We start from the raw sequence: 12,418 nt of genomic DNA, 5'->3' as shown, positions 1-12,418 counted from the left end.
CAGGAAAAAAAAATTCTCAAATTGATATGCATCAAGCACAATACGAGTACCTAGGACCATTGACTCCAAATCATCTTTGTAATTCACAAACATATTTTCATAGAATATTCGCATAGGTTCTTCATATACAGTATTTCCAACAGTATCAAACAGAGGAGAAAGGCTTTGAAAATCAAAAATTGTAACAACATCACAATGAACATCCTTCATAAGAGAGAGTCTTACAATGCGCCCATAAGCCTTAGATTTTGACTTATATGATTCAAACCTCGAGTTCTCAGTTGGACCATGAAAGTTCAACTTGTCCTCAGGCCCAAAATCAGTGGTTTCCACTTTCTCATTTTTGCATGCTGGCCTTTTGAGGGTTTGATCCATGGGTCTCTTGTCGGCTCTTTTCTGGCTTAGTGCTTGATCCTTCTATGAGTCACTACTCTCGTTATCAGTTTTGAGAGGGTATGAATCAAGAGATGATTCAAGGTCGACAGTTTCTTCAGGGTTTTGAGTCTTTTGGAACCATCTGCTTCGTCTTATGACAGTGGAGGAAGAGAGGTTTTTCTTACCCATGGTTGAGAAGTTTGCTGAGAAGTGAGGAAGAATGAGATAAATGGGATACTTAATAGGCCGTTTGGGAGATTAAAGGTTCCATTAGTTAGAGGAAAGGTTAGGAACATATCGAAGTAACATTTTTGAGTTGTTTCGGCGGCACCAGTGGAAAGTAATAATTACAATCACATCAAATTAATGAAGGCAATCACTTTAGCAAACATATTAAAGGAAGTAAAATATTTTTCAAATAGTGATGAGATGTTTTTACGCAATAGACGAAACTTCAATCTTACTACGCATTAGGCAAAAATGTTCTTCCAAAATAGGTTTTGTAAGAATATCAGAAGGTTGAGTCTCAGTATTAATAAATTCTAGTACTATATCACCTTTAGCAACATGATCACGAATAAAATGATGTTTAATTTCTATATGTTTTGCCTAGAATGATGCATAGAATTTTTTGATAAACAAATAGCACTAGTGTTATCACACAAAATAGGAGTAGAAGTAAGATTGAGATTATAATCAAGAAGTTGATACATAATCCAAAGAATTTGAGTGTTACATCTTCCAACAGCTAAATACTCTACTTTTGTAGTCGACAATGCAACACAATTTTGTTTCTTGCTATGCCAGAAAATTAGTACATTTTTCAGTAATTGACAAGTACCACTTGTGCTTTTCATGTCACTTCTATCACTTGCAAAGTCTGCATCTGAAAAACCTTTAGATTAAAATTGTTAGAATGAGGATACCATAAAACCAATTCAATGGTCCCAATAAGATATCTAATGATACATTGTACCACAGTCAAGTGTGACTCCTTTGGAGCCGACTGAAATCTTGCATAATTACAAACACTAAATATTATATCCGGTCAACTAGCAGTGAGATATAGAAGGGATCCAATCATTCCCTTGTACATGGTTTCATCAACACTTTTCCATCTTTGTTTTCTTCAAGAATTGTTGACGGACTCATGGAGTTCCACTAGGCTTTGCATTTTCCATACCAAACCTTTTAATAAGCTCCCTTGTATATTTGGTTTAGCTAATGAAGATTCCTTTGGAATATTTCTTAATTTGTAACCCAAGGAAGAAAGTCAACTCTCCCATCATGCTAATTTCGAACTCTCCTTCCATATAAATTCCTCACATAACACAAAGTTAAAACTTCTAAAAATAATATCATCTACATAAATTTAAGTAATAAGATTACTCAAATTTGAACACTTAATAAGCAAAGTTGTACCAATATTACCTTGTTTGAAACCATGATTTAACAGAAAAGATCTTAGTCTCCATACTAGGATCGGGGGTTTGTTTGAGACCGTATAAGTCTTTTGATAACTTGAAGATATGATTTGGGAGACTGTTGTTTATAAACCCAGGAGGTTGTTTCACATATACTTCTTCAAAAATATATCTATTTAAGAAGGTACTTTTTACATCCATCTAGAATAGTTTGAAACCTTTTTGAGCAGCAAAGGCAAGCAACATTCGAATGGATTCCAACCTTGCCACAGGAGCGAAGGTTTTATCATAATCAATTCCCTCTTGGTGTGAGTAACCTTGAGCGACTAGTCTTACTTTGTTGCGAACTACTTGAACAGACTCATTCAACTTGTATCTGAATATCCATTTTGTTCCTACAATTAATGCATCAAAAGGTTTTGGAACTAAGTTCCATATATTATTTATTTCAAACTGTTCAAGTTCTTCCTTCATGGATTTGACCCAGTTGTCATTCTTGAGAGCTTCGTCAACTTTCTTTGGCTCAAGTTGAGATATTAGAGCCATGTGAGAGTTCAACTTCTGAGATCTTTTGGTGGTAATGCCTTCCTGCGGATTTCCTATGATGAACTTATGAGGATACCCTGCTTCACCTTTCCATTCATTTGAAACATTATCTAACTTATGCACATTTCTTTCAGGTTCGGAGATGTGGGATGAGGTTTCTGCAGCTCTTTATGTAGTCGACTAAGATTCGCTTGGAGTTGATTTTCAGTAATGTTCTCAGGAGCTTGAACTGTTTTTGATACACCTACAAGATCTTCTTCATCTACTATTTTGCTAGACTCACTACGAGGGTTAGTGTCAATAAAGACTACATGAATATATTCTTCTATAATAATAGTACGTTTATTATAAACTCTATAACCTCTACTTGACAGAGAATAACCAAAAAATATACCTTCATCACTTCTAGGAGCGAACTTATCAAGGTTATCTTTACTATTGTTGTGAACATAGCACTTGCATACAAAGGGATCAAAGTAACTTACATTTGATATTTTTCCTCTCCATAATTTGTAGGGCGTTTTCTTCAAGACTGGCCTGATCATGCATCGGGTAATGATATGACATGATGTGCTCACTGCTTCTGCTCGGAAATAATGAGGTAGTGAGCTTTTTGCAATCATTGTTCTAGCTATGTCTTGCAGTGTCCTATTTTTCCTTTGTAGAACCTCGTTTTGTTGAGGAGTTCTTGGAGATGAAAAGTTGTGAGTGATTCCATAATCATTGCAGAAGGTTTCAAAAGATTTGCTTTCAAATTCTCTTCTATGATTACTTCTTATTGAAGAATTGCACACCCCCTTTTCACATTGTACCTTTTTGTAGAAAACATCAAATTCTTTAGTGCCTCATCTTTGTGACTCAAGAAAATAACCTAGGTGAAACGAGAATAATCATCAACAATAACAAATGCATATTTCTTGCCATTTATACTAGAAGTTCTTGTTGGTCCAAAAAGATCCATGTGCAGTAATTGCAATGATTTTGAAGTAAAAACAATGTTTTTTGTTTTAAAAGATGATCTAGTATGTTTACCAAGTTGACATGCATCACAAATATGATCTTTTGAAAATTTCAATTTTGGAAGACCAATGACTAGATCTTGTTTTGAAAGATTTTTAATGGAATGCATGTTTGCATGTCCTAGTTTTCTATGCCACAACTATGAATCATCTATTATGGAAGCCAAGCAGATATGATTATCATGTTTGCTAAGAGTATAGACATTCTTGTCTCTATTTTCAGTGAGAATAGAATTACTTGATTCATCAATTATAGACCAGCCAGTTTTCTTGAAGCGTACCTCATAGTCGTTATCACATAGTTGACTGATACTGAGTAAGTTGTATCCAAGTTCATTTATAAGATAGACCTCGTCTACTTCACATGTAGAGATCAAAGGGACTTTTCCTACCCCAGTGATATTTCCTTTGGATTTATCTCTGAAAGTAATTGTTCCACCATCTAGATTTGTGACAAATTTGAAAAGTTGTTTGTCACCTGTCATATGTCTGGAACATGCACTGTCAAGATACTATTTTCCTTTTCTGCTCTTCTTGTGGTGTTCCTACATAAAATATAAATCACTTTTTCTTAGGTACCCAAGCTTTCATGGGTCCTGTTTGGTTAGATTTAGAGGTGGAAGTCTCATTAGTTGTTTTAGATCTCCAAACCCATTGCTTTTTGTTTCTGAACCTGCAATTGTTAGAAAAATGACCAGATTTACCGCAATAAAAACAAACAAAGTTATCTCATTTAGTTTCCTCATGGAATCTAATTGAAGGTACCCCTCTGAGACCTTTTCGAATAGTCGATTTATTTGACTTAACAGAGCTATGATTGGGGATTTGAGTAATCCATTTAACTGAAGCTGGAGCTCATGAATTTCTTCCTGAAGCATGCCTCTTTCAATCTCATAAACTTCTAGTTTCATTTCATTATCCTTATTTTTCCTTTGAACTTTGTGAAGTTCATGAAGGACCTTTTCAAGATCAATCATAGCTAAATCAATATATTCTTGAATTTTAGTGTATTTAGGACAGAGACGTATTTCGTTGGTTTCTCCGATAGCCATAAAACTTAGTCTTCATCTTGTTCATTTTCCAATAAATCATCATCACTTTCTCTTATTGCCATGAAACATATGTTTGTTATTTCTTCACTTTCAGATCCTTCTTCGTCACTGCAGGCTCCGAATGATTTCTTCTTTTGAAAACCTTTGTTGATTTCCCTTTTTAGTTCTGGACATTCAGCTTGTATATAGACAAATTTTCCACATTCATAGTATCTTATATCATTTTCATTATGTGGTCTTCCTTTTCTTGCAAATTTTTTGCCTTTTATTCCTCCTCTGATTTTTTTCATCATATTTGATACCACTATGGATAGCATTGCAATGTTTTCATCCTGCTCTCCTCCTTCTTCCTCTTCTTCATTTTCAAACTCGACAACTGTTACCTTGAAGGAAATATTTTCCTTCTTTTCAGGTACATGTCTGTTTAGATGGACCTTTACAAAGGCTATAAGATCTCCTCGTAATTCATCGTATGATACGTTATCAAGATCTTGACATTCCAAGGTAATGACGTAGGCTGCCATGTGGTGGGTACGCTTCTGAGAATTTTCCTGACTTGTTCTCCAGTTTTCAAAGGTCGTCCGAATGATTTTAGATCACCAATAATTTTTCTGAATCTTGAAAACATTTCTTCAATAGATTCTCTCTCCTTTATTTGGGACAATTCATATTCATGAACCAGGAGATTTATCCTTGTTTCTTTCACTTTATTTGTTCCTTCATATATGACTTCTATCTTGTCCAACATTTCTTTTGCAGTTTCACAACTTGATATCTTTTCATACTCTTCTCCATTTATGGCATTGTATAGAAGATTTTTTGCCTTAGCATTCACTTGAACAATAGATGTTTGTTCTTTAGTGTAATCGTCTAAATTGAGAGGGCCAGATGATACTTTGATCTCACCGTCTTTATCCTTCCTCGGTGGAATTGGGAGATTTCCTTTTTTGATCGCACGCCATACTTTAATGTCGTATGACATAGTGTATGTTTCCATTCGCGCTTTCCAGTGTGAAAAGTGCTGACCGTTGAAGTACGATGGTATTACTTGAGAGGTTCCTTCTTGGAATAGTGCTCCAATGACTGTATTTAATCCCATGATGTTTTTCTCACTTGCTGTTAGGCAATACTTGTGAGTCCTCACTTTGATACCAATTAAACACAAGAGGGGAGGGGTGAATTGTGTCCAATTTAAAACCTTAGTTGACTAAAGATAGAAATAGTCGACTAATCTTTACTAGCAGGTTCGATTTTAGCAGGAGTAAATTATGCAAAAACAAGAACAGTAAAGGCAATGGAGTTTTATACTGATTTAGTACCGGTGTGGTACCTACATCCAGTTCCCTTGGGTCACAAGGGTTCTCTTAGATCTTCAATATTGAGTCGTTACAACAATTGTGATTTTAGTTCGTTCACCACTAACGATATTCAGCAACAGTGTTTGTCTTTGCTTGACACAACTCTTGCTTTGTTTTCTAACTCTTCCTATCTTTTGTGACACTAGTAAACTCAAGAATACAGTGTTTATACAAAGAACTAGAAAGATATAGAAACATGTATTAAGTTACGTAATTTTTTTCTTTTGTCTTCCAGCCTTCTTATAGGAATGACTTGTGGTCTTATAATCTTCTCTTTAACTAGCCGTTATAGATTGCCCATTAATTGAGGCAAGAATATTCTAAGAGATTTGATCAAGGGTTGCCTCTGAATCCAGCTTACAAGGAAGGCCGGATCCAATGATCTTTTTTCCTTCTTGCGTTCCTGATATATAGCAGTGATTTGTGACATGACTTAATTGATCCACCATCAGAATCTTCTAATCTCTTTCTCCATAGACTCTCCTTAATTTACGAACTAATCTCCTCATAGCAACTGCATTTGATCTTATTTTCTTTTCATAGCATTGCTTCCCTGATTTTCTGCAATCGATTAGAGTAGATTAGATTTTGCACAATTGTCATCATTAAAACTTAAGTGTGACACAAAACGTTTGAATGTGTAGTATTTAACCTATAAATACTAGTTAGGAGACTTACAGGTTTCTCTTTGCGGCAGCTGATCGTCTATTTCAATCACGGCTTGAATTATCGGTCGGAAGGAATTATAATAAAGCGAAAAATTCTTTGGTTTTCACAACCTAAATATCCCCTCAGAGATGCAAAGAGTTTTCTTCATAGCCATCGTCATCAAGAATGAAAAAGCGTTTCTTTTCTACACCTGCAGTGGTGCTTATATAGGCTAGTACTAGGATTTTAGGAGGAGGACTAGCTAACGAGCAAACGGGCTAATTAGCACTCCTTATGGGTAGACCCGACCCAATAGCAATTTTTCAACAGAATAAATAGGAGATTGTCAAATCTCATAGTAGCCTTCTATTTGATTATGTTATGTGACAAATCATGCTTGAATTTCAGTTTTGCAGATTCAATGTTTTGTTACATCAATATCGTTAATATAACTTCAAATCCTTGTACAAGTTACAACTGAATAGCCCATCAAAAAACTACAAAAGAAAACCATTTCTTCAAAGTCCACAATTTCAACCACACTCTTGAACATATACCCCACCTCATTCACAATAAGAGAAATTCTACATCATCTAATACTTGTGCGGATGAGAGATAACAGATATTAGGTGGAACAGAAATAAAAAAAATTACATGCTCAACTCCATAAGAGAAAAAAAGTCCTATTGGATATTCATTCCTCTAGAGCAAAGGGCATCATGCAAATACATATGCATCTTCTCTTCTCTTTTGGATGAATGGGGTGGCTTCAGAGGCGCTCTCTAAAGGGGCTACCAACTGCCCGACTCACTGTAAAAAACCCTATGTTTACAATGGATTGCCTTATTCTCTTTCAATCAACAAAATGAGACATGGGAGAGGGGAAAAAAAGGTCAATATCGTTATAAAAAACATAACACATATCCTATAAATCAGCAATCGTTTAAAGAGATGTAAATTACTAAGAGGAACGATCATTTCTTGTTCTTCTTCCTGCTTTCAAGAATTTTCTCCAAGTCACTATGCCTGCAAGGTACAGCAAGAACACCTTCATGTTCGAAACCAAACTCTTCCTCTGCTCGCTCCAACAGCTTCACGAAACTTGGATCCGCTAAACAACCCAATTCTACAATAAACCTCTTCTTTTTTCCATCCTCAATTGCATGCACCACAAAGTGGCCTTCCTTGACATCTTCTGGAGGAGGCAATGAGGCCACATCTTCGTCCCAATCGTCAACAGCATGCATGAAACTGGATCTTCTTGAGAATTGAAGGATTTTCTTCAGCATCTTTGCAATATGCTTTCGACTCGTTGAACCTGCAAACATCTTTAAAAGCGTACGTAATTCTTCAAAACAACACACGAGGTAACAGAAACTCCCGATACAGAAAGAAAATGGTTAAAGCAAATATATGCACAGTTCAAGGAGAACAACAGATTCGGTTGTGAAAAGTATGCATGAGATGAAATGCATGTGAAATACATTAACATGTTACTGAAGCATCACTTTCAGCTTCCTTGTCCTTTCAAGGACAACATGCACTATATATGTTGCAGAGATGTATAAGCAACTTAAGAAAGTTCTATTTCATATTAGTTTCTTTACATTAAATTTAGGAAGGACATATGGGACCTCTTAGGTAAATGATGTAAAACTATACATAAGAGAGTCGCTGCTGCAAGTACTTTAGAAGGGACCTTTTAGGTTAATGATGTAGAACTATTCATAAGAGACTCAAATGTGGCAAATACTTTAGCAGACCCACCACCACCACCACCACAAGAAACTGTTGATATAGCAAGCACTCCAAGGTATAATATCCGATTTGTTGCCCAGTCAAATTACTTCTCTTTTTGAACTACAATGACTAATTCCAAATACAGAATACTTCAAAATTTTATGGTGATTTTGTCAGTTATTTTGAAGGGAAAAGTGCAGGAATTTGTCACATGCTGGCATACTACTTACAGCTACAGCTAGAAATTGTCAGTAATTACACCAGCTGAGAATCAAATAATTAGATTTCTCAAAAAAATGAATGCCAGGTGAAGTGCTGATCAGAATACGCAAACTTGGATATGAAAAGTTGATGAATGTCCTACTTGAGAAGCTATTGGGAGTAAGGAGGCCTTAAAAGTCACATGTTTAACACAAGTACAACACCCTGGGATGTTCACTAATGGGTGTCAAAATATAAAAAAGGTAAATACACGAAAAAGCCAAGGGTATTCAACATATAGTATATATACATTAAAAAAATTTACCTAGCTACGCAGTGTATTTTTCCTGCGAAGGGATGTCAAATGACATCCCTCGGTACAAGGTGGTTCCGCCACTGCTTGCGACAAGCTTCAACTATTATGTTCACGCCCATCAGAATGCAGTGATCCCACCATGCTGCCTCAGACAGGGCATTGGCAACAATTCCTTCAGGCTAGCTTCACCTTTTCTTGAAATTTGTCGGCCATCACAATAAAATTTCCCGAGTTGTAAAACAACATCATCTGCAACATGAACACATCATAGAACAATTTGGCCCTGAGGGTCAAAAATCACCAGTAAAAGCACTAGGCAAAATGCAGCTTCCAAGAACTTTTGAGAGTGTCATTTCGAAGGAACAAACATACTTTTCTAACCTTGACAAGAAAGCTAAGTAATTTAATGAGGTTAATGTTTCTGATAGAAAATTCTAAATCCTAAGATATTATTCAGAAAGAGAAGAAGACTGGAGAGAAGAAATAATGGAACGAAAATAAACAAAACGAAGTCAAACAAAATACGCGAGACTGCTAACAATTACTGGAGACTTCTCATAGTTTTCAAGATATGACTTTAGCTTTTTACTGATAGCAAACAGAAAACGAGTACAATACTACTTTGTAAGCCTTAACTAAAGATATATGAGTTTTATTCATCATAGACATGATAGGTGCAAAAGATACTATGCAGAGCCTAAAATGGTAATGGAACTGTTTCATATGTAGATCAATATATGGAATTTTAATGTACAAGAACACGTAATTTACCTTTATCTTTCCTACTGCACATAAATCTACATTGTACAAACATGCCAACTAAAGAAGACAAACCTAATTTTATACCTAACTAAGTTACTCACTATGCTCAAACATGCAACAGATTGTCATAACACAACAACATACCTAGTATTATCCAACACCGTGGGGTCTGGGGAGGGTAGTGTGTACGCAGACCATACCCGTGAGGATAGAGAGGTTGTTTCCAATAGACCCTCGGCTCAAGATTATCATAACAGTTACTATATTCATTTTGATGGCAGCGTTATGTAGTAGCAATGTTCTAACAGGCTATGACTAGGATCATCAATTAGGAAGAATTGAACTTATTTGCAAAAGAAATGCTAACTAAAGTAAACTTCAGTGTCCTACTAACATTGACAACACTAAGACGATACTCCTAGAAGTGATTCCACGGAAAGTTTATCTTTTACCTCATCAAATACCTCATCTCTATGTAAAAATATCTAGCATGTGGTGGTGAAAATAGCTGAGATAATCCGAGGACAATCAATTTTGGTCCGAAACAAGTAGCAGCTTCACTTTTGCTCAATTGAGCATTTTATGTTCTATACATTATCTCCAGGCTGCCTCACATACCATCCAAATAGAGGAACAAGTGGGAAGCGGAAATTGCCTAATGAGGAAAAGGTCATTACTATAAATATATCATGTTTGGATCTTGAATTACCAATTCTAAGTAGAACAAAAGGAGGACTAGTTTAAACAGATCTGTAGCAAGGGTAGTTTAAGCATCGCCATATACTAGTGTAAAAAATACCAATTTAAGCAGACGGCCACTTTCATGGAGAGAAGGAAATAAGAAAAGAAGAGAAATAAAGTGTTATTACTCTTAAACTCGCAAATGATACTATATTTCTTGTGACATTTGGGAGGCTTTTGTAATATACTGAACCAACTTCATAAAGTAAATTGCAATACTGATCCTTCATCCAAAGAAGGGAAAAATAGTTTCAAAGCGTGTAAAATTCGAATAAGAGCCCCCTTTTAATGGGAACCTTGAAACAGGTATGCAGATGAATGAAAATAATAAAACAATTCTATTTCCTAAAAATAATTCCTAAAAAAGGGCAGCTTCGGTGCATAAGGCATTCCGCTTTCACCTAGTATCGGGAGAAAGGCCACCCCAAGGGGTGTGATGCAGACAGCTAGCCTACTCTAATGCAAGCATTAGCGACTGCTTCCACGGCTCGAACGCGTGACAAGCGGAGACAACTTTATCGTTGCTCCAAAGCTCCCCAATATGAAAGAAATGCAATGCGACGAACAAACCATTATGGTACTAAGCCATAGTTATCTATTTTTGAATCAAAGGCTGCCGCATATAAACATACAGCTAAAGTGTTCGGAGAAACTTTATTACGAGTGCATCTGAATTAAGGTAGAAGTGACATCAATACCACATCAGTTGAGATCAAATTGCACAAGATAATGCCAACCTCATATTCACTAGTAATTTATCCCATTTATCCATGTTTCTTATATTAATCAGCAGCAATATGAACAGGCACAAGTATAAAGAAGCGAATCAACCCATTCAAGCATACATTTCAATTTCAGAGCAATTGAGGACACTCAATCATATCACATAGTGGATATATAAGGATCTGTATGTACAAATGTAACATTGCCACTTATTTCAACATTAAGCAGAGCAAGTTGGATACTAACAGTCCTATTTACTACTGCTACTAAGTATAGGCTTGCCTAGACATATGATCAAACAGTTGGTCTGCGTTCCTGTTCCAGGATCATCATTACAAAGGAAAACATCATTTGGTTTCCAAATCATAAAAAAACTCACGTCGTTTGGCCAAGCCCAAAGATAGTGGACTATTTTCAGCTGTTTCTCTTTTCTAAAACAAACTAGCAGTCTTCAGTTGGAAAAAGAGTTGGTGCAGAAAGTGAATGTATTTGAATTGTTGTAGCATTTTTGTCTTTTTGAAGATTTACGAGCACTTTGTGAGTTTGAAAACATCCTCTAGCCACTCCTCCAAAAATCAAATTTTATCTGAGAAATTTTTTTGTAATTAAATAAAATTAGACAAGCATTTTTTGTTAGAAAAACTTTTGCAAGTTTCAAATAGGGTTTTTTCCTTAAGCTTATTTACTAAAATTATCCTAATTTTGTATATTAGTCACCCTAAATAAGGATTACTTACAAATTACATACAATTCATAATTAGTGCCTTAAATTAGGGCACTCTTTTCCCTTATTTTCTCTTATCCTCTTTCCTTATTTTTCTGCCTCAATTCTAGGGAATTGAATTGCTCTTACATGAGTTTTGTGATATACTCAAACAACATTCAAAACTTTTTGATTCTCATTGTTTTTTCCATTATAGATTCTCCTCTTTTTAATAAGTATATTCACCTTGTTTTCCTCCTCATTATTTTGTTCTTTTCTTTTTTATTTTTTTATTCGTTTTCTCCCAACAGGAAGCTTGTTCTTGTGTTATACATCATTAGCACACTTGCCTTGGATTTTATTCTTGCTTTCTCAATTGTATTATTTATCCTACGAAAGGAATTAACTATATTATGTTTGAATAATGCATGTAAAATTCAAAAGAATGTCAAAACTAATTAATTGTATTGCATATAATTCTTTCTTGGTTTTTGATTAATTTTTTTATCCATTAATTACACATTATTTAGTTATTTGAGTGATCCCTTTGGCAACAATTTGCTCACTGTCATTGCTGGAACTGCTAAAAGAGCCCCCACTCTGTAATTTTACAATTCGGCAATATGCCATACATTTTGATGCACTTGATCAGAGCTGTACTATGAGAAAAATTAAACCAACTTGTAGTTTAAGACAAACTATACTTAATTTCATGGAGTTTCAGTACTTAAAATATTATTTTCATTCTATTTTACCACTTACTAATGAAATAAAAAAATTTCATATGATAAACGATATTTTAAGTGACAG

General features: G+C 35.2%; 1 protein-coding gene and 1 long non-coding RNA gene across 3 annotated transcripts; both read right to left on the bottom strand.

The window, feature by feature from the left end:
* Positions 1–4,421: 4,421 nt before the first annotated feature.
* LOC142180957 (uncharacterized) lies at positions 4,422–5,515 on the bottom strand. The gene is made up of 2 exons (XM_075253062.1): positions 4,896–5,515; positions 4,422–4,836 (listed from the first exon to the last, which is right to left on the bottom strand). The coding sequence occupies exons 1-2, from the start codon at positions 5,513–5,515 to the stop codon at positions 4,422–4,424; spliced, it is 1,035 nt and encodes a 344-aa protein (XP_075109163.1).
* Positions 5,516–6,911: 1,396 nt separating this feature from the next.
* Positions 6,912–11,872, bottom strand: LOC107787346 (uncharacterized). 2 transcript variants are annotated; one of them, XR_012709761.1, is made up of 2 exons: positions 8,689–11,872; positions 6,912–7,750 (listed from the first exon to the last, which is right to left on the bottom strand). It is a non-coding gene; the product is annotated as an uncharacterized LOC107787346 (long non-coding RNA). The 2 variants fall into 2 exon arrangements; XR_012709762.1 differs by having other exon boundaries at positions 6,912–7,740.
* Positions 11,873–12,418: the final 546 nt, after the last annotated feature.

Source organism: Nicotiana tabacum, chromosome 5 (assembly GCF_000715075.1).
Source record: "Nicotiana tabacum cultivar K326 chromosome 5, ASM71507v2, whole genome shotgun sequence".
NCBI lineage: Eukaryota > Viridiplantae > Streptophyta > Magnoliopsida > Solanales > Solanaceae > Nicotiana > Nicotiana tabacum.
This window is presented reverse-complemented; position numbering and strand designations above follow the sequence as displayed.